General features: G+C 41.9%; 1 protein-coding gene across 2 annotated transcripts; it reads right to left on the bottom strand.

Annotated features, from left to right (window-relative positions):
- Positions 1-207: 207 nt before the first annotated feature.
- KLHL20 (kelch like family member 20) lies at positions 208-27,977 on the bottom strand. 2 transcript variants are annotated; one of them, XM_067532599.1, is made up of 12 exons: positions 27,856-27,977; positions 24,652-24,717; positions 15,798-16,371; positions 12,941-13,099; positions 11,591-11,685; positions 10,516-10,631; positions 9,851-10,034; positions 8,180-8,323; positions 7,679-7,812; positions 6,812-7,020; positions 4,352-4,458; positions 208-2,014 (listed from the first exon to the last, which is right to left on the bottom strand). In XM_067532599.1, the coding sequence occupies exons 2-12, from the start codon at positions 24,672-24,674 to the stop codon at positions 1,930-1,932; spliced, it is 1,830 nt and encodes a 609-aa protein (XP_067388700.1). In that variant the 5' UTR covers positions 24,675-24,717; positions 27,856-27,977; the 3' UTR covers positions 208-1,929. The 2 variants fall into 2 exon arrangements, with proteins under 2 accessions (XP_067388700.1, XP_067388701.1); XM_067532600.1 differs by lacking the exon at positions 27,856-27,977 and adding an exon at positions 26,509-27,165.
- Between the last annotated feature and the right edge of the window lie 18 nt (positions 27,978-27,995).

Here is a 27,995-nt window from a genome sequence, read left to right on the forward strand (position 1 = left end):
GCAGATTATACCCTAAACTTGTGATTAGCCCCTATAATTTTACTGTAGAATGGTAACAGCTTATGAGAATTTTGTGTGTCCTGCTTTTATCAGAGATGGTGAAACAGGCCTGTTCTTCCCTCTCAAAGTCAAAGGAAGCAGAATCAGGCCATAAAATTAAACTGTAAATTATTTCTGCTACTTTAGACAAAAAGAACAAGCAATAAATAACAGCATAAAAGAAATTTATTAAGGTGACACTATTTATACAAGTTACTCATGCTAGAAAAAAGCATAAATGATACATGTAAACAATTGTTTACAGAATACTTGTTTTTCCTTGTAAAGGTGCAAATGATCTTCAAATGTAAACACAAGAATGCCAATCTCAGAGGGGCTTTTTTAAAAACTTGTTTAATGACCCATTTTTGTTAGCATAGTGTTATTTTTCTACATTCTCTAGCACATTAAAGTGCTGAGTTATATGAATCAAACTGTAAAGTTTAAGTACTGAGATGTTAGCACTGCTCTTTTAATATCAAGGATTTACATTCCTCCTACCCTTTAAAATCTCCAATTTAGTAGGTAAACCACAAAGTTACATTGGTTGCATCATGACATTCTCTCATTCTGGAACTTGACAATACAGCAAACTTTTCCTGATTGTTCAAGCTGGATGGCAGGGTGCCCCAACCCTTTTTGCACTCACTAAAACATATCCCATTACTCACAGTGCAATTACACATCACCAACATAAGGGAAGTGCATTAAAAATTCACTGAGGGGAAGTACCATCTGATTTTTATCCTAATGTTCCTCAGTAGGAATTATAAAGAAACAAGAGAGACACGGCTAAGCTGATTCTGACCACAGCATTTTTCAGCAGGAGCTGTTTCAAGTCTGCACTAGTGGCGAGTGCCAGGAAACTGCAACTATGCCTTTCTAGATTCTCCAAAAGTAACGAGTGGTAACATGAGCTTTAGACAAGAGTTGGTAATTCTAGCAGACAGTGGGGTACAGAGATATTTTAAAAGACAGCAATAAGTGATCTCATAAGGTTCGCATATAGGAGACAGATCCTGAACCTTTGCACCACTCTCAAAAAAAATGCATAATTTTGGAGTCTAGCAAGTTTTCACCTCCTTTTTGAGCTTCAGTAATTCAGCAAAGAGACGGGAGTTCCAGTCCTGCTTCTTATCTCCCAAAAAACTGAACAGACACTCAAGGCACTGACCTTCACAGCTCCTGTGCTCTAAGAGGCCCAAGTGGCTGGGCTCTGCGGTATCCAGAAGTATTACAGGATGTAGCCCTGCCCCAATCACCAGCCTGTCAGAACTCAATCTCACATATATATAAATTAAGAGAGATGGAATCTTTCATTGTGAGCGATATAAAGAAAATACATGATACAAATTAAATGAAAAAATAAATATACTCTGCACTCAGAAAAGCTTCTGTGCAAAGATGGCACCTTGCAGATCACACACTTTTTTTTTTTTTTTTTTTGTAAGTGAAGCTCTCTGTAAATAAGGCAAAAGCACTATTTTCGGTATCACTTTCCTCTTTCATCCACTGCATGGATGCCACTTCCACTGCTCAAGGAGAGGCCCTCCTCTTTGCCAGACTGCTGGCACAGCTTGTAGACCCACATCATCGTTTATGCTAGAGTCACTTTTACTGTTCAGTTTATTCAAAAACCGAGAGACTGTTTAGAAAAAAATACAGACATATGCAAAGCTTCTAGTTGTGGCAGGTGGTTCCCTGGAGTCTGACACAGTGGTCTCCCATTGGGCGTGCGCTCAAAAAAGTCATTTTATTTATAATTCCATAGAAAGAGGCACCAGCAAAGAATTAAGTTGGATCTATATTTTACTAGAGCCGCACAGAGCTCCATGAGTCTCTTCAGTCTGTATAGGATTGAGAACCAAGGGCTTTCCCTCCATTAGACGCTTACCATATATGGGATTCACAATGTGTCATTTTGATAACGCCTACACCACCTCCCAGCCGACGATAGTTCATTCCACCATACAACCTGCAAAGAAAAGATGCCACTGGTCATATTGCTCAGGTTCTTAATGTACTGTCTACTCTGGTAAAAGAATAAAACAGCCTCTGTAGGCAGCACATATAGTTCAGCACAATTATTGGTCTCCATTTAAAGTGATGCCTGTGATTAAGCTGCCTGATGAGTAAGCAGGGGTACCCATCTATACAGACACACATCTAAAGTAAATAGCTATATTTGCTCATACATTTAATTCCCTTGATGCAAACAAATTGTTTCTTGTTTTGAATCTTCCAGCAACAGAAAACTGCACTGAATCTCCTTTCTGCTCCTGTATAGTTACAGGGACAGAAGACAGCAGCTTGATGGGCTGCATTTGGCCCTCTGGCTATGCTTTAGGCACCATGAAGCAGGGGTAAATCTACATGGTGCTTAGCTAATTTCAAACTTATATCTGCTTTTACTACACACAGCTGAACAGACCAATGTGTAATGCATTTCAAACATCATCTGCTCTCTCCATGCTATGATACTGAAACGGTGACCACATTTCACATGGAAATCTGATCCCTATCAGGTCCCATTTCCTATTTCAGCTGCATACTCCTCTATGTGCTGATGCCATTACAGTCTGCTGGAAGAAATAGGACAGCGGAGTTCTTTAAGTAACTGTCACCAGTGCCATCCATTAACCCCAGATTGCATATCAAGGATTTCCCAGTCATGATCTGCAGATAGAAGAAAAACTTCACATAGCAAGAAGTCCAGCAGCCAGCAAAGAGAAGGAAGATGATAGGAGACATCACTAGCTTTATTCAATCCAGTGCTAGTAACAAACAAGCTAGTATCCTTAATAACTATCTGTACTACTTACAAACACTGGCCAGCCTTTGGCCCACATGCTTTGGCTAGCTCTCCATACAACAGGTCCTACAATCACTTCTGCCAGAGAGTGGCTGTCACCATTCAGTTGAAAGGCAGAATTAAGTATATACTACTCCCCTCTGGGCTGGCTTTCTAAAGCAGCAAATTCCTTTCAAGGATATAAATAGGAGTCTGAAACTCTACACTGATTAGATTTTGAGATTAATGTACAAACAGTTGTTTTCAAGCGCAATTATGGTCAGAAAAGTGATTTTAGAAAACAAGCCTCTCTCTGTTCAGTACATATTTTCCACCAGTGGTTTTATATCAGATCTGCTCAGTTTACAAGTCAAAACAATATTTTTCTAACTGCTGGCCCTGCAGATTTAACAGAACCATCTAGAGAGATTCTCGAATCAAGGCATATCACTGGGAAGCCTAGGTAGCCCCAAAGGACCAGGCTGAATTCTGTTCTGCTTCCTGTATCTTTAAGTTGCCACAGCTAAGGTACAAGTTTATTTCTGTTGGTAAAGTGAACAGACAAGGCTCAGTGTACACACACCCAGAGGAGATCTCCAGATTAGCCTACAAAAAATGTGCCAAAGCACAGCACTTGAGATTAACAGGTCTAGGTTCTAGTACTGTGTGCGCCAATGGCTCACCATGTAACTGACTAAGTCACTCACCTTCTCTGCATCTCAGTTTCTCCAGCTGTATGATGGCAAATCAACACTTCCCTACCACAACGGTGTTGTGAGGCTTAATTTGCTAATGTGGGTAAAGGTCTTTGGGATCCTTGAGTGCAAGGATCACATGTATTGAATTCAAAATGAAGATGGTAGAGAGGACTTCAAGCACCGCCACTGCAGTTTTGAAGGACAGCTGCAGGCCCTCACCACAGGGAGCTATTTCCAAAATGGCTTTCACTCCTCTGGTCAGACACATTGAGGAGCAATGGGCAAAACACATACCAGAACACAGTGGCACTGCAGATCATTCAAATATGGATTGTTTTGGTGAAAGCCCACCCCCCATGTGGAAGTGTGCTCCCTCTCTTTAGGAAACAGCTGTGTAGTGAGACTTCGCTGATACTGATACAGTCTGTCAGCACTAATGTGACAGCGTTGTGAGTGGTAAGTGTCCCCATTTCAACAATCACTAGTCTGTTCTGAACCACATTCCAGGGGCAGGTGAAACACCATTTCTCTACCTCTCAGCTATTCAGAAAGTGATTCTCTGTCTTACACTGGAAAGGGGGGGAGGGGGTTGGTAATCATGTGACATGCTGGCTTACACAGCCTGCTCCCTCTTTTGGTTTCACCTGCAAATGAGTCAGCCAAGTCACACAAAGGGTTACATTGGCCACTTCCATCAACCAGATTTCCAGTAGACGAGGCACAACACATCTTGACTCTGCTGGGAAGACTCTAGTTATAGGTGTAATTTAAGCAGTTGTGCCTCAGGTTTGCAATTTCACTGTTTCTTTAATTTAAAGGTTACCTCCATGTGTTGGCATCAGGATCAAACACTTCAATGGTCTTCAAGTACGTTGTGCCATCAAAGCCTCCCACGGCCATTAGTTGTCCATTCACGACTGCGAGGCCAACCTGGAAAACAACCACCACGGACATTACTCATGCTTCATTGCAGGTCTTGAAGGCTTGCCTCACAAGGAAAACACTTCAATAAAAGGACATTCAATCATTCAGCAAAGTCAAGCTTTGGAAAGATGTCAGTACACAACATGCACTTTCCTGGGGACAGGAGGGGTAGAGAAAGGACAATTGTATTTTAGTATTTGTGCTAAAATAGATTCAGAAGAGCTAGCATAACATTATATTCAATTAGAACATTTCAGTACAAATTCCCCCATAACACATGGTTTCTTTCCTGGGATGCTGAATAGAATCAACCAAAAGGAAGAGAACAACAGGGCTTTCCCACTGTTTCAGAGAAGACAAAAAAATGTGTTCTGGTGCTTGGTGGATTGGCAACTGTGAATCCCAGAGTGAACATCCTCCAGCCCCAGACTCTGATGACCTCACTATGATGCTGGCAGGCCAGATACCAGCTTTTGCCCAGGCTGCAGGCATTAGCTAACAACTGACAACCTTGGAGCAGGAGACCAGACCAAGTCACCTGTATGTTAGTTTTGCGCAAAATGTATATTAGTCTTATAAGAATATATTTAATGTTTAGATTCTATGAAATGCTTGTAAGTTGCTGCATGTATCTCACTTGTAAGAAAATATGTTAAGTTTTGCTTTATAACTTTGAAAATGTTAGCTCTGAACTTAGGCATGGGAATCACTCGCTCTTAGAATTTAGATGGTCACTCATTTGTGTGTATATGTTTGCTTGCTTTAACCTGTAAATTCTTAATCCCTTTTCCTAGTTAATAAAACTTTAGATAGTTTATTACAGGATTGGCTACAGGCATTGTCTTTCGTGCAAGATCTAGGGTACTAACTGATCTGGAGTAAGTGACAGGTCTCTTGGGACTGGAAGCAACCTGAATGTAGTGTGATTTTTGGGGTACGTGACCATTTATCACTAAGTCTAGTTTGTCTGGGTGGCAAGATAGACTGGAGAGTCTAAAGGGACTGTATAGGACTCCACAGTAAAACTGTTATAGTGATCCAGGAGTTCTCATTTGTTACTGGCTTGGTAAAATCTAATTATAGAACATACCACCAGTTTGAAGTATCTGCCCTGTTTTCTAAGAATCTGCCATGAGGCAAGCACTCATAGTCGTGAGCCACTCCAGACAGCGTGGCACTCATGACTCTTTCTTGTTCTCTTTTTTCCTTCTGTCTAACAAGGGAAGAGCAAAATGCGATCTGAGGGGCCTTTGTTTTGGCCCAGCAGAGGAGCAGGGAGCTCATGCTGGCCATAGAAAGACATCTCTTTTTAAATTTTGTGATTCGCAAACAGAAAGAGCTCAGTAATATCCCAGTCACCAACTAATAGGCAATTATTAATTGTATTGACAACATCTAAAGATGTGATAGGTGCTTTAGGGAGAAACATGCTCCTTGCCCCAAAGAGCTTACAATCTGAATGTGAAGTTGTGCCATGCAGTATACTGCCTTACTTTAACGTAAGGATAGAATGAATCCACTTTACTATGTAATCTAATATCAAATAACATCAAATGTGAATCAGAATAGTCAATATTCCATGGCCCATGTGAAAACACTCTAGACGAGTGAGATCTTAAGATGGTTAGCAGTCTGCCTCTGCCAAAAAGCTGTGCTGTGAGAGCAGAAAATTAAACCTCTGCTCACATGTCCATAGCTGATGAAAACATGATGCCATTCCTTGGACTACAAGATCCTGGGAAGACAGACAGTGACCTGTGTGAGAGTCTGAAGGACTCTGCTGCTACCACACCTCATCCCACCTCCTTAACAAAACATTTATACTTGGCCAACCGGCTGCCTGGTTCTCTCTCCTATGGGGAGAGCAGAAAAGGTTTTCAATGAGTAGCTATAATGTTCGTCTGCTAATTTCTCCGAAGTGCACGATAGGACAGGGCCTGTTTATTTAATGGCATGTTTTTTCCTGTAATGGCTTCTGATGTTATTGGGGGTAAGGGGTGTTATGGCTATTTACTGAAGTAGTACACTCAAGAATTCCCCTGCTTCAGAATTAAGTGCTTATGACTCAGTGCTAGCGGTCAAAACTCTTATGGAAAAAAGCAGCCTAAAAGCAATTCTCCCTTCCCAGCTGTATTAAAAAGTTATCATCACCCACTCACCCCTTGCAGCATAGGAAGTACTATTGCTACACCTTGTACTTCCTTCTGGGTAATGTGCTTTGCCTTTTTACAAACATTTCCCTCTCAGAAGGGGCTAGATGCAGGAAAAGTGAAAGCAGCAAGAGAAGAGCAGAGCCCTCCCCTATGCTCCAACTAAGTAGCTATGTACAGCACAAGCTAGCAAATCAAGCAGAACTCACTCCACTCCGCCGTGATGTCATGGCCACCACAGGAGACCACTGGTTGGTTCTGGGGTTGTATCTCTCGGCACTGCTAAGCTCTGTGGTGTCATCTCGGCCTCCCACAGCATAGATCATGTCCTGGTATACTGCACAGCCCAGGTGCTTCCGCCTAGTCCCCATGGGAGCTATTGTGTGCCAGCGGTTCTCCTGGGGATTGTAGCGCTCCACTGTGGAGAAAGTCACATTACAAATCTTTGGACACCATCTAATGCCCTTCTATTAGTAGCTTTGTGCTTGTAACCTTAGCACAGGTCAGAGTGGAAAGAAAACATCTCCCTGACACCAGAAATACATTGTGTCAGTTTGTCACCATCAACTCTGCTTCTTTCTCTGCTCTCTAGAAGGCTTGCTATTCTTCCTCCTCTCCCCAACCCCAATCTAGCAAAGACAGGAATGCCAGATGTTTAGTCTTTTAATGCACCTCAGCTGAAGAATGACAATCTGGTGAAGCTACAGCTGGTCTGTACTGCCATCCACACTTGTGACAGAATGACCTCCAGTAAGTATACTGCTGCCCAAGCCAGGGAAGACCAGAAATATTGCAGAGATGATGTACTGGCTCTTTGTAGGCAAGTGCTAAGCAAATGCACAAAATAACTAGGAACTATTACAACTTCCTAGTGAGAAGCAGACACACAAAATACAACCAAGCAGGTTTAGGAAGGTGGGAAGTGTACTAATGTATAGCAAAATCAACTTCAGGTAAGGAATCCACTCAGAATCAGATCACACAAATATTTACCAGCTGTCTAGGGAAGGCTTATGGATAAAAGAGCAAGACCATGGAAGCTACTGGTTGCAGTGCAGTATGGAGAAGTGACATACCTGTATTGAGAGGGGACGTCCCATCGGAGCCTCCCACAGCATAGAGAAAGCCCCCTAAAACAGCCACTGCCACTCCCAAGCGCCTGGTGCTCATGGAAGCCACTCGAGTCCATTTGTTTTCTTTTGGATCATACCTGCCACAAGAAAAAGCAGAGACCAGTTGAGCTTTCAAATATGTACATTAGGCCCTGTTTCTCTTGGGAGCTGAACCAAGCAACCAAAGGAATCTGTGGGGAACATTATTTCTGACCGTTCCACATTCAGGTGGGGTAATACTAATATGTCTGTTCTGGTTCTAATGGAGGTTCAGCATATTCACATCGTGGCAGCTAGACAGACAGTTGCTATTTGTTGGAATTGAGGTTAAACTAAAAATATCCACCTTCAAATACAATCATTAACAAACCCACTCAGCATGTCGCCTTTCAAACTCACCTACAATCAACTGAATCTCGTTATATGATATTTCCTTCTCCTCCCCTCCTGCTTCATTTTTAATACCTTTCCACAATGTTGAGACAAGAGACGCCATCCTGGCCACCAACAGCATACAGATATCCACCGAGAACTGCCACTCCAACGCTAGTCCTGCAGGTGCTGGTAGGAGCCACGTCGCTGCTCCACTGATTCGTCTTCGGGTCATATCTAGAAAGTGTGTCAAATAATTAAAGTCTGCACTGCTTATCTATGGAAATCTCCAACTCCCCTATGGTTTGGTATTAGTGGCACAGTGGAACTTGCTTACACTGAAACCAGAGCGAAACCACAAAAAAGAAGGATGAAAGTCCGGAATTGTTCCAATATACTATGCTGTGCACACTGCAATTCTGGTTTCAGTAAAACCTCATCTTAGCATGAAGTCATTCTTGGAGAAATTACTGACTTCACTAAAATCTCATTCCACTGTATTTTACTTTAAATCACAGAAGGTTTCAAAGTCCCAAATCTGATCTCCATTCCTCCTCCCTTGTATGTTTTTCCAAGGCCCACATAATTCTCTATTCACCAATCCCAGAACAAAATGTCTGCAAAGTTTTCTCCACTTATATGTAAGTAAATATATATCTATAATCTCACCTTCATAAGCAATATTAAAACAAGCAAATGAGAATGCATATGTAAGGAAGTTAAGCAATGATAGCTATAACAATGAGAGTCCTGTGGCACTTAAAGACTAACAAATTTCTGCAGGCATAAGCTTTCGTGGGCTGCAACCCACTTTGTCAGATGCATGAAGTGGAAATCACAGATAGGAGGTATATATATATATCCAAGGGTAAGAAACAACAATGGGGAGGGCAAGTGCTAACAAAGTCCATTCAGTTAGAGTAGATGAGACCTATTCACAACTGTTGTTCAGGAGGTGAGAATGTGTGAACAGTGACAATTACTTCTTGTAATGAGATAACCATTCCAAGTCCCTATTCAGACCCAGTCTGACTGCCCATCATAAACTACAGCCAGGCCCACTCTTACACTTCATTTCCTTATTCAGAGAGCTCAGAGCAGGGGGCAGATTAAGATTACCATTAAATTAGGGATATAAGACTGCGTGCTGCTATGTCTGAAGTCTTAGGCCATGTCTACACTATAAAATTATGTGGACCTAATGGCATACAGTCGTTGTATTTATTAAATTACTTGTGTGCACACGCACTTGGCTCCTTGTGTCGGCAGTGCGTGTCCTCACCAGGAGCACTTGTATCAACCGTATTGTCAGCATGGGGCATTGAGAGACTGTGCGATGGCTCCTGAAAGCCAGTAACAGTGAACATAAGCACAGCAGGGCCTACACTGATACTGTGTCGACCTAATTACACCAATTCTATGCTGCTTGGGGAGGTGGTGTGTTACTAAATTGGCGGAGAGTGGCTCTTAGGTTAGCGGGAGCCAAATTTAGGTGAAGACACACAAAGCACCTTATGTCAGCCTAACCATGTAGTGGAGACTTGGCCTTAGTTTAGTAATACATGGATACAAATGCACAAAAAGGCTAGTAACCACTGCCACATATTAGCTAATGTACTGAAGGAGGAAATATAGATACTTTGGAGGTAGGATTTCAGCCTTTCAGCATGTGAGCAACATAGACAGCAAAATGGATACATTTATCACAGATGGTACCATATTTTGAATGCATGTTAACCCTGCAATGTTCTGCTGGAGACCTACCTTTCTACACTGTTAAGGTAAGAAGAACCATCATGCCCTCCCACAGCGTACAGGAGGTCATCCAGAACACTGACTCCAACTCCACAGCGCCTTTTGCTCATGGAAGCCACCATCCGCCACTCGTTGGTTTGAGGGTCATAGCGCTCCACGCTGGAAATTGCATCCCCACTACACCATCCTCCCACTGCAGGAATCAATGCAACATATGGTGTCAGGGTAGCACATCAAACTCACACACTGTACATGTGTCTCCACACCTTCTGCCCGTCTATCCACAGGTGCTTCTTACACACCACCCTGAGAAGACAGTCTATCAGAATTATCCATTCAAAGGATAGTCAATAGGAAAACAGGATGGGATTTTCAGGCATGCCCTAGGGAATTTAGGAGCACCGAGTCCCATTGAAAGTCAAGTGTTTCATCATGTATTATTATTAGTGTTACCCTAGTGCCCTGGAGCTCTAATCATGGACCAGCAACGCCTTTTGCAAGACAAAGATAATGCAAGACAAGAAGAAAGTGTAGGTTAACTCCAAGTGTGGGATGGGTAAAATACAATGTCACTTCTGAAGGTCTGACAGTTAGGGTTGGCCATACAGCCTAACCTTGACACAAGGAGTACATAGACTTGGATTCACAGCCAAAGTTGCAGGCACTGTACACACCTGCAAAGAGCACTTCTCCACAGCGGATAGGTTTGCGTGGTCGAGTTCTTGGTCCCTGCATCAATGGCCGCTCCTGGGGCAACAGCAGGTAGTTCTTAGCTTCATCCACCAGGTCCCTGTGCAAGAGAAAATACAGCATAGAAATTCAGATTTTACACTAAAGAAATTGAAAACACAATATAGTGTTCAAAGTTAGACAACTATTTTGTTTTAAAATCAACAAATAATAAACAATGTGTTTTTTAACTATTTTGTTAACATTGTTGTGTTGCTTATTGTTCAGTTTTACACAATATACATTTATACTTTGTGTTTTCCCTGTTTGAACACCACATTTTGCTCTAAACATTTTTTTTGAACTGTAGTTTCACTAAAACTGTTGGGTTTCAAAAATCTTGAAGCATTTCTTTAAGTTCACATTGCTTGGGATTTTGATCATTACAACTGTTTACATTAAAATGAAAAGGAAATATGTACATTGTTTATTTACAATGTGATAGTTTATACGTATATAATAATTAAAATTAATAATTTTCCTCAAGAAGCTTTAATAGTGGCCAACAGTGCCTTTTGCAATTGCACAGGTGGGGCCTCAGAGAAAAAAGTTTGGGAACCCCTGCATATACTGGTCATTAAAGTCAGGACATTTTCAGATACAGAAAAGCTATTTTAGGTTGTTTAGAATATGGCTTCCTCTGAGCAGTGCTTAGTGGGATTCATGGTAACTTAGGCACCTGGCTTTACAGTCAAAGTGATATGAAAAACAGTCTATCTTGTAAAGGGTTATTTATCACAAGGGTAAATTGCCTACCTAAAGCTTGCTCTCCCACCAAAATATTGATTAAAAAAGTTTTTGAGGATACACAGCAACTTCTACACAAACAAATACATACTTGCAATGCAGTGCTTTCTTCTATCTCTCCTCTACCCAATCCCAGAAAAGGAAACTGTATCCCTCTAGTTTTACCACTGACAAATCACAATATTCTTGGACAGCAAATACAGATAAAGCACCCATATGAAATGAAATTTAGATAGAATGAAACTGAACAGTGCACTTTCTAGCAGGACTTACCTGCATTCTTCATCACTTTTAATGAGTGGATCTGAGCCAACTGTACCCACCAGGAATTTGGGACTGAGCAGTGGCAGACGGACATGTTGCAGCACCTATTAGACAAAACAGAACACCATTATAGGCAACGCGCTTCTCACCTTACAGACGGTGGAAGCAGTCAAATAGACAGCAACAGCCACAAATTTGCTTCCACATGCTTTGTGATCTAGTTAAGTTATAATGCAGTCACAAGAAGAGAAAGATTAGCAATAGGAGAGTAATGACCATCCAAGTTGCAAACCAGCAGTGTGGAATGATTTACAAATTCAGACCATGGCACTCTCGCTCAATGCAGCTTTTTGTCTATAGCACCTTTGCAATTTCAATCAGCCACTTTAGGCATTCAGCTGGACAACATCAGATTTTACAAGAGCTGATCCAATGGGACTGTTAACGGATGAAATCAACATCCTTAGGATACTGCAGACATCTATACATATTGTCCTAAGCACTTGTTTGGCTGGAGGTTTTATCATCTATTTAGCTCTTTGAGTGTATACAACATTCTACAGTAAGTGAACTACGTCAAATATGCCACAAATATCTTACAGCTTAAAGGCACAAGCAGGTATAATAGAATAGAGAATTAAACACAGATGAGCACTGAGCCCTATGAGGGGCCAAAGAATTGTAAGGGGTATAAACAAGAGCTGACTGGAGGATGACAATTCTGTTTCAGGACAACTTTTGAAAGTTTTCATGAAATGCAATTGTGCTGAAATGTCCATTTTTAGAGCAAAAAGAGCAAAGCCGGGCAGTATGTCTCTCTTTTTCTCTCTAATTACTTCTGACCAGAGAATCCTGTAACTCAGAAACCTTCCCCTCAAAAACATGGTCAAAACCAATAACGCCACTGCAAAACATTTCAGCTTGACAAAAGAGCGTATTTCATTGAGAATGTCCTGACCAGCTTTAGTATAAACCCTCAGACTTCAAGCCATAAATCAGCTGCCTGAGGTTAAGAAAAAACTTCCCTTGGGGCAGGTTACGCCATAATCTCATTATGGATTGGCACACATTCCTCTGAAGCATCTCGTACTGGCTACTGTTGGAGAAAGGATTAACCAGATGAACCATGGGTTCTGATCCAATAGAGCAAATCTTATGTTTCTATCTGTAAGCATTTCTAAAGGGCCCATTACTAAAGTAACTGGGCCCTGGACTTTTAGGCCTAGCTGAGTGGAAAATGTGAGTGTTCTAACACATCTGGAAAGTTCAGAGGGAATTATTTCCACTATTTATGCTGACCAAATCCAATCTCTCTCTCCTTGTATAAGGCAGATGCATGTGAACCATGCTCAAGGTTACCTGGGGTAGCTGGGGTCGCCTCTCCTGAATGCTGTACTTTACCCAGGCCATCACTGCATTGAACACCTGCTCCTCACTGCGAACATTCAACTCATCACTGGATATGATATCTATGAGCTGATTGGCTGGAAGAAGCATGAACTCCTCACTCTCCATCACCTGTTCAAAAAGAGGAGGATAAAGAAAAAGGTAAGGATAGTGTTTCAAAGCACCAGAACATTCCCTGCTTCTGGAATCTGCCACAAGATTAAAGAAGAAACCCTTCCCTCTAGACAGAGTCCAATGGTCCAATCCAGTAAAGTACTGAGCACTCCCACTTCTGTTGATGTCAGTGGAAGTGGAGGATCTTCAGCATCTCGCAGAACTGGGCCCCAACAGTGCAGTTCAGACAACTTTTAGATGGTGATGCAAATGAATGGGGAATATAAAAGTTTTGTAGTTACTTGTAAAGGGGTAAATCATAGAATGCACTAATCCAATTTTAAAATTCAGGAAAAGCAAAGCCCTTGTTTAAAGCCAGCCTCCTCATTTGCCATGTGTAATACATAAAACAGAAAGATAAATATTCTGCAGCTGGTAAATATTTGAGAGGAAAACTGCACCAAAATAAAGACCTTTTATTTGTAATGTAATAACAAATCCAAATCAGAACCCAAAATAAAAGAATCTCTAAAACAAAATTACCAAAGGCATTGTAGATATCTAGGAAAAAATCTTCCTGATGTTGATTTGTAGCAGTGGAAAATGGAAAGCAATGGAAAGTGTTTCAGGACAGCAGATGGACTCATCTGAACCTACCTCTGTTTCTTTCACTCTCTCTAAAAATATACACAGTGAGAGAGTGCAAATGCACTTAAGAGGGAATCAGAGCCTCAGTAAAACCCTGAGGACTGATCTCCTATGAAATATAAGCCACTGACAAACTGCAAACATGGTAATAATTTCTTTGGTACGAAAGATAGGAAGCAAGTTTCTCTGAAGACTTTAGCCACCACTAGAGGACCTAGAGTTTCTTCTCCTTCCTATGCTCAGACCAAATGATAGCACAGTGATAACAATGCACTACACAGCCATGCTGCAGACTGGAGATCTTCCTTGGTGGCTATGGAGCGAAGACACACTGAATACGATGTTCAGGCACTAAGGGTATGTCTATACTGATGGTGGCAAAGTCGCTGCCGTCAGATCGATCTTTCTGGATCGATTGAGCGATCAGTGTAGACCCACTCAATCGATTAGGAAGTAGATGCTGGTAATCCACCCCTCAAGTGGCATAGCGCTGCGTTGACAGGAACACAGTTCCCGTTGGCGCAGTGCAGTGAAGACAGCGCACAGAAGGGAAGCACAGCAGTCGACGGGAAATGAGTTACGCAAGCTATACAGGTAAGTGTAGACCAGGGCTCAGTTACCAGGTCAATGGGAGAGGTAAAACAATCTAAATAAAATGTAACTGTGGATGTGGCACAATTGCTGACAGCCAATCCATCTTCCCAATTGTGCCCACTTTCTACTATGGTGCCTGCGACAGAGGCTAAGCCATAATGAAGTGATTGAACATTGGCCTTCCCCAGTAAGTAATGTGTATGCATGAGCTCACCTTCCTGATTGCAAGATTTTAAGCAAAAACAAGAGAAAAATAAAGTCTCTTGGCAAAGATTTCCACCCTCCCAGGGATCAGCTGCATGGTCCATTTAGTTACTGGAAGAATTTTTTCAGAATATTGTTTGTGTATTAGAAAATAGCCAAGATGCTGACAACAGCAAATGTTGCTAAAAAGGGACACAGTAGGCAGTGAAGGTCACAGTTATCAAACTAGCTTCCAGTAGTCAAAGGAGGAGATGAAATTAAGTTGGTCCACAAACTATCTCACCCCTGCAGTCCCACTGCTGGGAAGGGAGGTAGACACTAGGCCAGCCTATGAACATCCAAGCCAGCATGTTTGCAGAGTCTGCCTCTCAACCCCACAAATGGTAACATGTGCCTAAGGCTGGACCTGACAATTGAAAAGTGTCAGTCTGAAAAGTAACCAAGCACTGCAAGGAGCAATATTCTGTAACTCTCCAATTCATGGCATAATTGGAGGTCTTGTAAGACCCTGAAAGTAATGCAAGCGCTTCTGCCAACTGAGTTGCTACCTCTATGTAACTTGCTAGTATACAAAAGTGAACAACTGAATCATTTAAAAATGTCTAAACATCAATTTTCCAGGACAGTGGTAATTATCTGACTAAAATTAATAGACTATTTGACTGCTTCCTTACGGAACACTTATAGCCCTATGCAAGATCTTGAATGGGCTACACTATTTCTTTGTGCTCATTGTAATTAGGAGAATTTATCTTACAGCATTAGCTGTGATAATTTGATTTATATACCAGAGAATATGGTCCATCATCACAGAACAAGTGTCTGAAAATAGAATATATATGGTAAGAGCTTTCCCTACTGACACACAGGCATGAACTGTCCACCCCACAGTCCCTCTCCCCCTAGAACAAATATGCAGGAACAAACCTTCACAGAATAGAGTTGTTAACAGATCCATTTCACATTATATGCATGAGATTCACTAAAGCAGATTAAGTTGAGAGGAATAGAAAACTTGGAGAACTATTTTACCAAGAAATTAATGATGTAACTCGGCAACATACATAAACATTAACAGAACCAGACAGTTAACAAAAGGGTTGGCTTATTCACATCCTGAGCAATGAGAGTTATGTGGAAATAATTGGTAGTGTAGATGTAGCCTAAACTAGTCAGCACTGATCAAGAACAAGAAACATTGCAGGTGGAAGGGCAGGATCTGTAAAGGCACGAAATAAGAAATGCCCAGAACCCACACACTGCAGCTTACCTCCTGAAAGTTATGTTGTGTGAACTTGTCAGCAATCCTCAGCAGCTCACGGCAGGAGTGAGTGTCAGCAAAAGCCCGGATACCCAGGCAGTTAGAAGGGTCCAACTGTCTTTTTAGGAACTCACAGCAGGCTTCCTGGATCTCGGCCAACTGGAGAAGGCAAGCAGCCGGCAGTAAGGTCTGTACATTGCCCTCTTCCACTGTGATCTGGGAAGTATACGCAAAGTCAATCAGCAGCTCCATGGCCCTTTCATCAATGTCTCGAATCACTACCTCTGTCTGCCGACTCTCTGCCAGTTCCCCAGTGAACATGGCTCGGAAATAAGGGCTGCAGGCTGAAAGTATCACCCGATGGGCATAGATCTTTTTGGCACCCACAACTAGTACCACATCACACAACTCCCGGTGCTTCCGCAGAAGATTGATGACCTCCAAGGTTTGTCGAGGGTGCTTGTCTGAGATGTAGGGCATGCGAGCAGGTTGTGGCACCCCTTCTGGCAGTTTATTGGGATCTCCAAGGGTGCAACGGCTCGTCACATCCATTCCGGTCTCTCCTGGTCGAGTACTGGTACACCTGAAAAGGAGGGAGCCATGAAACAGGATTATCATTGACTCATCTCTCACCAAATGTCATTGGTGGCTCTGTGTCCATCACTGTCTGTTCTGAGCTGGATAAAGAAATACTACCACTTTAAACTCCCTTGACCACCTAGGGAAACAAGCACTTCTGATCAAATAGCTAGAGAAAAAGATCAATCTAAATCAAAGCATCCCAGTGAGTTAACAAAAAGCCAGCTTGCAATAGGCTCATGTTTACATCTATTTTTAAAGACTTTTCTGACAGTCATCACTGTAGTATCTGAGCATGTCTTACGCATTTAATTGAACCTCATAATAGCCCTTTGAGGTAGGGAAGTAGGAGCCCCATTTTATGGCAGTGAATTAAGGCATAAGAGACTCACTTGCCCAAGGTCACACAAGAAGTCTGACACAGAGCTGGAACTAAATCTCAGATCTTCAGAGTCCCAGTCAAAAGCCTTAACTAAAAAAGATCAACCTTCTTCTCTTCTTCATTCTTCCTCTAAGTAGATTTTTATAATATCACTCATCACCATGGTATCTGAGCATACGACAACCATAGACTTTCATAAAGTAAGATGGCTGGCTTCTATCATGTGTATGTCCCAGGTTCATGGAGCATCCATTAATTTACTTATCTCAAGGATTTTTGTACTTGGATTCTTCAGACACATTGCACAAGGGGTTGTTAATTTTTCCACGGAATGGCATACTAAGGATTGCAATTAGCATAACTGGATCTTAAACAGTCAAAACATTTTCAACAATATTTTTTAAAAAATAAAGCTCCTCTTCCCTGAAAGGAAGAAGAAAAAATCAAGATGGAAACCTCAGAAATTAGAAGGCAGTCAGTGAGATATATAAACAATAACATTTCTTACAGAGATCGTGGGGAAAAGGCTATCCCAGTATTTCAAAAATGTCACTGTCATTAGCTAGGGTGACTAAATGTAAACAGTTTTCAGCCACATGTGCAATACTCTAGCTCTTTGTTGTCCTCCACTGGGTTTTTAGGCCACAAATACCTTTCCCATACATCCTCTTGCCCCTGGATGGGTATCAGCCACAGGATGTCTTAGGAGTATGGCCTCTATTTTCTAGCATCATCAGCCACACAAGTCTTCCAAAAAAGGGGTCAGAACAGCACTGTACCTCACCCCTTCTAGCTACAAAAAGAGAGAGCACAGTTGGAAAAAAAGCTAATATAATCCTGAGAGACATGGGAGGTAATTGTGGCTGCTCTAATTGGCTGTGGTGAATTCCTCAGCTGGAATACTATGTCCAGTTCAGGGCACCACACTTAAGAAAGCAGTGGACAAACCAGAGAGAGCACAGAGGAGAGCAACAAAAATCATAAAAGGTTTAGAAAATCTGACTTCTGAGGAAAGGTTAAAAAACCTAAATATGTTTAGTCTTGAGAAAAGAAAAGTGAGGAGGGACTTAATAACAGTCTTTAAAATAGGGTAAGGTCTGTTATAGAGAGAATGGTGATCAATTGTTCTCCTTATCCACTGAAGGTTAATTGACAACAGCAAGGGAGATTTAGATTAGATGTTAGGAAAAACTTTCTACCTATAAGGATAGCTAAGCACTGGACTAGGCTGCCAAGGGAGGCTGTGGAATCCCTATCACTGGAGATTTTTAAGAACAGACTGGACAAACACCTGTCAGGGATGGTCTACGCAGGGTTACTTGATCTTTCCTCAGCACAGGTCTTGTTAATTTCTCCAGTTTCCTTCCAGCCCTACACTTCCATAATTCTATACTGCTCCTGCTTTCACACTGCCTGGAGCTACAATTCCTCCAGGAGCTCTTGCAGCTGAACAGCTCCTCTGCAACCCACCATGGCAGGGCTGAGCCAATAAGGCAGTTCAGACCTTACTCTGCAAAGATGTCTGCCCATTCTCAGACTTTATGCTGCAGTTCATTGCTGCTATGGCTGACCACAAAGTCAAACAGACAAAGCTAAACCAAGTTCCACTTGGCAGGGATGCAAAACCATGCTTTTGAAGTGTCCCTAGCCTCTGTTTGCCAGAAGCTGGGAATGGGTGACAAGGCCTGGATCACTTGGTGATTACCTGTTCTGTTCATTCCTTCTGAAGCACCTGGCACTGGTCACTGTCAGAAGATAGGATACTGAGCTAGATGGATCATTGGTCTAAGCCGGTACAGCCGTTCTAATGCACTTTCAGTAACGAGGCTGACTTTTGCAAATATTAGTGCACAGTAAGCATCCCTTCCCGCCCTCCCACCCCACACACACTAACAAGACTCCAGCCCATCACCAGAGAAGATGGACAACAGCTGGGCTCTTGGTAGTACATGAGGGGAGGGAACAAATGCAGTGTTTCAAGCACTCTAATGTCTTGCATATCTGACACATATCATACAAGTGATTATTAAGCACAAGTGTCAGTCCCTAGAAGATTTCAATTACTATGAAAATAAGGAGTGCTGGGAAATCAAGCAATAGCCTCACAAAGAAAGTGGTGGAAGCCCCATCATGTCCTAACATTTAAAAGGGGACTAGATAAAGTACTAGACTATCTAGGGTAATGAAGTATCCCCTGCACTGACCCTCAAGGATAGCCCAGATGACCTAATAGGTCTTATCCATCTCCAACCTCTAGAACTCTATGATATTTGCGAGCTGTCACAACCACTAGCCGCAAATATTCTCAATCTGTACTAAGAGTTAAAAGAAAATCTAGCCTCATTTTGCCACTGTATGGTACATTTTGCTGCATGTTTGAAGGAAAATGAATTTAAAAATAGATCACATCTTTTTCTCTCATTATGATGTCAAATGCACTAATCACAAGGAAATTGTTCTGTTCATAACAGTTCAAATAATTCAGTTGCATCTTAAACTGTTTTCCTTCTTTCTCCCCAATCATCATTTTCAGATGTTTCAGACCATTACCTTTTCCTCAGATCTTGGTTACACAGGTTCATCTGAGTCTCCCCTCTGGCTTTTATTGCTTACTCCTATTCAGTCTCTTTACACTTCAAATAGCTTGGTTGGTTCTCCCCCACCCCCACAACTTTATCCTTTTTATATGCCACACTTTCCCTTCCTGACACCTCTGACAAATCCTTTTGCTATTAAAATCTCACTCCTCCTTCCTGCACCTTTCTAGCCCATTCCACCAGGTGGGGCTTTATCATCATTTTCAAAGACATGCCCTATTTTTGGAAAGATAATTTCACACACAATGTTGGGAAACTCCCATGTAGATTATGTAAACTAACTTCAGCAATATCCCTATGGAAACCCTAGAAAGCTAGTTTATACATTCATTTACTTGCCTTACCAGTTTAGTTTAATAGTTTTTAGTGACTCGGACCAGAGGGTAGGTATTTTATCCTTCCATCAAGAGATGGACGCAAAATAGTTTGTGTAGGAGGTCTAGTTCTAGCTAAACAAGCCAGTTGGATTGCATTATGCATCACCATTTTTCAGATCCATCAAGCCTTCTCTGAAAAAGAGAGAGCACAAGAAAAATGCGTACCACCATGGCTACTTTGGATAATTTGTCTTGACCAAGTTTGCAGCCAAAGCATCTCTGAGCAAGGTAGATGCTGCCATCAATTGCAAAGTGAGCCTGATGAAATTATAGATCACATCACAGAAAAATGTGGTCTATTTCTACTAGGGAAGCCATTTTCTGGAAAATGGGATGTTCCTTGTTGTGCCTGAAGGTGACCTTCTGAAGACACACACGGGCTTCCCCAGCTACTTAAATCCCCTGAAATGTGGTCCTGGAGCAGCACTCTCAAGCTCTTTTGAGAACCATATCTACCTTTCATTCCACAGAGTCGTGGCAAAGACTACTTCCCAACTAGTAGGGTGGTTTACTTAGCCATTTCCCCTATGTGGACGTCATAGCTGATTTTGAGAGCTGGGAAGAGAACCAGGGGAAAACCAGGAGTGTCCTCTAGATTGAATAAAGCTCCCTATGAAATCTTAGGCTCTGAAGGGCTTTTTATCCAGCTCAAACCATATTATCACCTGCTTAGATTTGTGTGGTGGAAAACCCTAGCCCCTTGCATCTAGTTGGGGAGAATGAAATCTCCTCTCTTGCACTAGAGACTGAAGCCAGTTTTAAACTGAATAGCTGAAAATGTGGTTTATTAACGAGAAGAATTTCATTCTATTCAGGCTCTTACACCGTGCCCATTGCCACAGTATTCTAGTGCCTCCAAGGTATCTGGTATATTTCTTAAAGGAAAGAGTGTAATAATGATTAAAGCACACTGAACAGATGCAAAGAAATTCAAAGTTAACGCTCCCTATTCATCCATAATTTATCTTTGGATACTGAAGAAGCTAGTGATCAGTGGACTCGGGAATTTTCACATTGGATCAGACCAGCTGTTTGATGTTATGTACTGTGGGGCTGCTGCTATACAGAGGCACAGAAGTGTGAATTAAAAGGACCCAGCTGATGGTGTATGTCTGAATCAGGATAATAATTTAACTGCATTATGGGTGCATTATGCATAAATATGCGCAGAGAATGAAATGATTACTCAGTGGTTTAGAGGTATGAAAGACAGAAGGCAGCACTTGATTCTCACATGCTAGGCTGGCTGCCTTCCTCCATACAAAGGGCTGAGAGCTGCTCCTGAATACTCAGGTTGATTAAAAGACAGAGTGGGAGACAGAACAGGAAATGTGTATGCAAGAATCAAAGATTCACACTCAGCTATGCAGATATTCAAGGATTAGCTTCCATCAGAATACAGGGCTGGGGAAATCAGCAAATACAATGGGATTAAGGAAGAGCTGACAACAGCACTTTGTAGCATATAATACTAAAAAGGACAAATAGGAACACAGGCAGCTGGCAACCCAAATCAACTAAATAAATGGGCTGTTTTATCTCCTCACTGTATTCGGCTATGCTCTAGTCATCACAAGCATTTATTAGGCATCCACCCCTGAAGTATGCAAGGACCTCCTACAGGGTTCCAAACATCTATGGCTATGTTTCTGAGTAAATACACACTGATGCTTCAGTAATAGGTCACTTGTAAGCACCTTTGACTCATAGCTCCCCACCCTCCCTCTCCAGCTCCCTCTCTTTCCCTCCCCCCCCCCTCTCTCTCTCTCTCTCTCTCTCACACACACACACACACACACACACACACACACACACACACACACACACAGAGAGAGAGAGAGCTCGGAAAAGCAGGCATCTGCAACATTCATTAGGAAAAGACATGAAGATTATAGTACCCAACTGAAGCTGTGAGGGGACTGCATTTTGGTTTGGAGAATATAAATGTTAGAGTTGGAATTTGGTTTGTACACCAGGCTATCAATCCCAAAATCTGTCATGGGATTTTCAGAACACAAGGAGCTTGATTTTATGTCTCAGCCAGAATAAATAAGTTACCTCCAACAGCACAGTGCCAACTAACAACATGTTGAGACATTAGTTCAATACCAACTGTGAATGCCACAAATTAAATCCTCAACACTCTGCATTGCATCAACTAGATGTTCAGTGGAGGCTTCTAGGAGCAGAGAACTAACTCCAGGTATCAATAGAGGGATCAAAACAGTCTCCTTGTCCCTCACAGCTGTTGGGGCTTAAAGGGACTTTGTCAATTTACAGTTATGTGTTGTGTACAAGCACTTTTCAAAAATCTGTTACTAATACCTTATTTAGATAAATAATTGTAATAATCCAGTTTACTTGTCACTATTTACATTGCTTACTTTGACAAATTCTCTCAACTTAGTCAATTAAAAGCAATTAAGTCAGTTTCACTAACTCTGAGATTATCTATATGTAGAAAGAAGAAACTAATGAGGCTGTGCATCCTGAGTCTTTTAATAAGGTTTCTATGCCTTCTGCAGCTAGTTTCAGGCAGATGAGCTCCTAGTCCATGCAGCTGGCTAACTTCCCCAGTGAGAGGCAGCACCATTCCCCAAACTACAATTTCATCTTTAATTAATTTCACCTCATTCCTCCATTGTAATCTCTGCAGTGAAAGCACATACCTGCAATACCTTCTTTGCTCAAAGAAGACAGTTTTAACTTGTTCCTTCTAAAGGCTGGATACTTTATACAGGCCTACCATAATCATCCATCCAAGCAATGACACAGCTCAACCTCACTTTGTGATGGTCCTCAGATCTCACAAGCAAACGGTGCTACTATGTCTGCAGCGCATTGATTAAGGATAAAAGGAAATGCTTCCCCAATGGTGTAACTTGATTTCATAGCAAGATTTGTTAGAAATACATTTTAGAAACACCTTCTGCTAAAATAAGCAATAGGATAACAAGCAAAACAGGACCCTAATGGCCCCCACAGAGCTCCCCAAGATATGCGAGCATATTCCCAAAGGATTAGGAGACCCCCCCCATCTCCAAAAGATCCATGCCATTGTCAGCTTCTGACTGGACAAAAGCAATGCAATATACCTGGACATGAAGCCGTCAGCTCTTAGGAAACTCCAGTTAGTACACAGCACAATAGCACATTTCCTCAACAACACAGGCTAGCATGAGCACATCACAACTGTCATCCACTCTCTCCACTGGCTACCAAAAGAACACGGAGTCAAATTCAAGATCTCTTCAAGCCACTACAAGGTCTGGACCCAGTACAACTAAAAATGTGCCTGATGTTCTGAGATAAGGACTGTAATAGATAAATCTGCTGCTGTCCATTGCCAGAGTAAACTTGTCTGTACAGGAGACAGAGCTAAGGTTGAAGAATGAACTCCCAAAGGATCTAAACACAACCTCAAATCTCAGCACTTTCCATTATTTGGCACACAGCACAGCAGCCAAAATAAATACAGAAACAATTTAAAAGTATCACAATTTTTCCCTTGGCCCCCCCTCAAAAAAAAGGGGGAGAGGGGGAGAGAGAACCACATATGGCAAATGCTTATCACACAGCTTTATGCACTTACAGAAAGCATTCAGATGAGGGCAGTACAAGAACCTCAGTAGAACAGATGTGGCCTTATGGTTGCTAAAAAACTGTGTAAACAGCTCCCACTGCAGAAGATCAAGATGGAAATATCGGGGAGGTTCAGTCCATCCTCTGAGGAAAAAACCTCACAGGAGAAAGTCACCTGTGTCCCCTCACAGCCTAAATCAGTTTCCTTGTCTCAACAAAATGTTGAATGATATCCAGCTACAATGATGCCTGTGTCACGACCTAGGATGTATTTATTAGCTTAATTGAAACAGTGGCATAGATAACCTTTTTCTGGTTGTTGAAGGGTTCATTAACTCAATAAGGATTTGTAGAATGACATTAGTGAGTTCATACACAATGCAATTCCTAACACCCTGTTACACAAGCAAGTTTAGGTTAGTACTCATTTCTGCAAATGCAGTAATTAATCTCTCTCCACAGTGGTTTATGCTAAAATCCCACCTCTTTTCCTACTGTAAAGTTTATGTGATTACCAGTGTGCATCTAATAAAGTTTCCCCACTTTCAAGGCTACTTTGACCTAAGGGGCACAAGCAGCATATCAGGCTAGGTGATTTTCATGACTCTTGGCTGTTCAACATCTTTTAAAAGTGATTCTGAACCATGCAAACACAGATAGGCTGTCTACAGAAGGCCTGTTTCAAGATACAGAAATATATCTGCTACAAAGCATAACTATGGTACAATCAGTATTAAAATAATCAAAATGGGCAGATACAATTCATGTCAAACAGGCTGGTCAGGGTCCCCTTTTTAACAATACAATTCTTCTTTGCTTTACAGGACAGAGAATATTTCTGACATAGCTGAAGTCAGCATTACACAGGATGAGATTGCAGATTTGTCCCCAGCCCACTACAATGGATACAATTAGTATCCACAATCGAGAGACAAATCCCCTCAACCTGTAGGGAACTGGAGTCTACAGTAAAGGTAACACTAATGCACATCAGAAGCATGATTTGGTTTAAGAAATACTGCTAGACAGTTCATGAGCAAATATTGATATAATCACACCATATAAGAAGTGGTCCAAAGTACGTTTAAGCAAAACAGTGAACTATTCTAAAATGGATGATTACGGCAACTTATATCTTCCATACTTCCTTTCTCTAACAGCATATTCATTTTAACAGATGTTTCGTTTTGCCCTTGCAAATAAATATCCTTAATTCTAGAATATACACCACCTCACTAGTTAGGGTTCCAAATAAACATATTATGGGCTAGCTATTTATGAAATCAACTCAATACCAATTGTCAGATTTTGATCAGAGAATGATCATTTCTTGTTCTGCACCTTACCTGCGCATTGGCTTTCCGTCCATGCACCGTGAAGAGAAGCCTTCACCTTAAATTTCAAGGCCTGACCTAAGGAAAAAGAAAGGATGACAAAAGTGAAAGTATATCCTATTTTATCTCTTCACCATGATACAAACAATAACTGACTTCAAGCCCTTATCCAGCTGCAAAATTCACCACATAGCTAAAAAACGTCTGGCTTGCAGAGAATAAGAGAGAAGAAAATGTAAGCACCTTACAAAAAATGAGTTCAATACAGTTAGCACAGTGATGATATAGGCATATGTGACATCCATCATGGGCTCAGTAAGCTGCATACTATGATGGATGCTCTAAACAATTTTATCAAGGAGGAAAGGTTATCTAGGATTCTGGGGAGGTGTCTCTCCATGCTTCCAAAAAAGTGCCAGGAGATATTTATACTTCACACACTTACGAGAAAAGGATGGCACCCATTAAACAGCACATTGAGTTAACACTGTACTTTAGGGTCAGTATTTGGTATAAGACCAAATTTGGGTCTGGAAAACTCTGTGTCCCAGAGGAAAGAGCAATGCTAATAAAACTACATATCCATAGAATATATAAAGTTGCATGATATTGTAACTCACTTTCCAATTCCATTAAACATATATTTGCTTTTTAGCAGAAACAATAGTTACATAATTTGTATTCCTCAGACACTTCCTAGTACTGACTTCCAATTCTAATGCTGAGTACACCCTCTTTTTGCAGGAACACTTGTCAAGTAGATTATTTTTAAAAATGACTCATATCATGAAACTCCACTTTCTGATACAGCATCCTTCAACAATTTATCAAGCTTCTTTTTATTACACACATTCTCTCTCTCTCTTTTTTCCTGTTCCTCTGTTAATAATCATAAAGGTATTTCTGGAAAGGAAGAAGCTGACTGATAAGGGAAACCATGACACGGACTAAGAAAAAGCACTGGCAAATATGCAAATGAAAAAAAAATCAATTAAAATACTCTCTCTACTTTTCAATCTTAATGGGTAAAAAATGTATAGTAGGTACAAAAAAGAAGTGCAATTTTCATTTTTCTTTTAAAATAATGATGTCAAGTCAATATATAAACTAAACTTTATGGCAACAGCAAATACTCCCTTCTGTATTGTGGTGTTTCATAACAGACTTTAACAGTTGAACTCAAGAAGCAAGAGCAGTATCACAATACTTTCTAATTCCATAGCACCTTATATCCAAGAATCATAAAGAACTTCAGAAACAGTTAAGATGCACAACATTGCTGGGAGATTGGAAAGCAATAGATTATACCACCTACAAGAGCAGGCATCCTCAGCATATGAAATAAAGTTTCAGAAGGATGGTCTTATGATTAAGGCACCAGACTGGAACTCAGGAGATCTGGACTCAATTCTCTGCTCTGTCACTGACTTCCTTTACGACCAGTCTCTGTGCCTCAGCTCTTTATATGCAAAATGGACATAATAACAACTCCCTAACTCCTGTATATATTGAAGATTTAGCTTTACATATTATTTTTGCAGCCTAATTTATAAAAATCTTATATGGTCAGATCAAGAAACAATCATACTTATGTTCCACCAACATGATATTATATGAATGCATAGGGAGAATTTAATATTTTGTCCTGATGAGCTTGCTGGTTAATCAAGATGATGTTCCGATTTGCTATCTTTAGTTTTGCAGACTTCCCAAATTATCAGTACCTATTTATTATTTGCTAATAAATGGGACTATTAAGTAATATGGAACCTACTCCTGAGGGGTGGTGCGCACATGCATGAAGGGGCTTCAGGGAATTACAAAGATCATTCCACTACAAGGTTAACAGTCTCGGATGTCACGTCTCACCTGCATACAATTAGATTAATGGGCACATCCACACCTGACCCTTTTATAGGAATATGAATAGAAGATGTTCACAGTAGGCTGCAGGTATTTCGTACAGTAAAGCGACTGAGACTATGTTCTTCAGAGTCATTTTGTGTTTGTGTCAGAATGAATCTCCTCAAAATATCATTAAAATCAAGAAAAGAAATTTCTGTAGAATTTTGCTACAAAGTTCCTGATTTAATGTCCTCACTGGGATAGCAACATCAGGTAATACTTAATCACAATGGTTGTTTCATTCAATTAATAGTGTTTTTTACTCTCTTTTTGCACAGATATAGCTATATAGCAGATATATGCTGCTGTTTTCATGGACAAGCATAGCTGGTTTTCTATCACCTGCTGGTGTGAGACCTTACTTTTGCATCATTTCGTTCATAAGACATGACATGAAATGAAAAGAAGTTGGAAAAAGAACTATCAAACAGTGTTGTTGAAATATGGAAAAGCAACATAAACAACATTATTCCCTGCATTCCCTCCACCTCCAAAAATATTGGATAAGGCCCTAGGCGCATCGCTCCTCATACTACACCAATAAGAAGGTTTAAATCTCTATGCTTCTGTTTCCCCATCTGTATCACTGGGGGAGGGGAGGGATTTTCAAAGGCACAAACAGCAGTTAGGCACTTAAATGCTACAGACTTCTAATGGGAATGGGACCCCTAATTGCCATCTGTGCCTCTGAGACTCTCACCAAAACCAGGTATTTATCACACCATGATGCTTGATAATTTGTTCATGTTTGCAAGGCAGCATGGGGAGCCCAGGATGGGAGGTGCACTCGGGTATCATCAGTTCCCTGGAGAATGAGACCAGGCTCCAGCTTGACCTGTTATCTATTCCCCATTTCCCAACCAGTCCTGGCTAGTGGCAAGGGGGTGGTGGGAGAAGGGATGCACTGGGGACTTTTAGCTACTACAATTGAAGATAGAAAGACCCTACCCCCCCCGCCCCGCCCCTGCACCCCATGCCCACTGCTCTTCCCCCATCATCCCCCTGCTTCTCCTGCCCCGCCCTGCACCCCAGGGCCCACTGCTCCTCCCCCATCATCCTCCTATTCCCGCTCCCCCCATCACCCCCCTGCTACTCCAGCCCCGCCCCTGCACCCAGGCCCCCCTGCTCCTCCTCCATGGCCCCCCAGGCCAGCCCCCCCCTCCACACCAAGTCTCATCCCCCAGCTCCCCGCCACCCCCTGCGGAGGCCTGAACCCCCCCCCGGCCCGGCCCCTCACTCAGACCAGAGCGGGGGGCAGGAGTCGGCTCTAGTCGGCGGCGGAGGGAGCCGGGCCCCCGCCCTGTCACTCACGGGCGCGGGGTCTGTGCCTGCTGCCTGCGGGTCCCGGAACAGCGAGTAACCGACCGGCCGCCCGCAGCCCGTCTGCTCTGCTCTGCTCTGCTCTGCCAGCGGGACGCGGTCCGGCCTCCCCAGCCTTCCCCCCGGAACCG

This window comes from Emydura macquarii, unplaced genomic scaffold, assembly GCF_026122565.2.
Source record: "Emydura macquarii macquarii isolate MOO-44397 ecotype Brisbane River unplaced genomic scaffold, CSIRO-AGI_Emac_v2 contig_3287, whole genome shotgun sequence".
Classification (NCBI taxonomy): domain Eukaryota; kingdom Metazoa; phylum Chordata; order Testudines; family Chelidae; genus Emydura; species Emydura macquarii.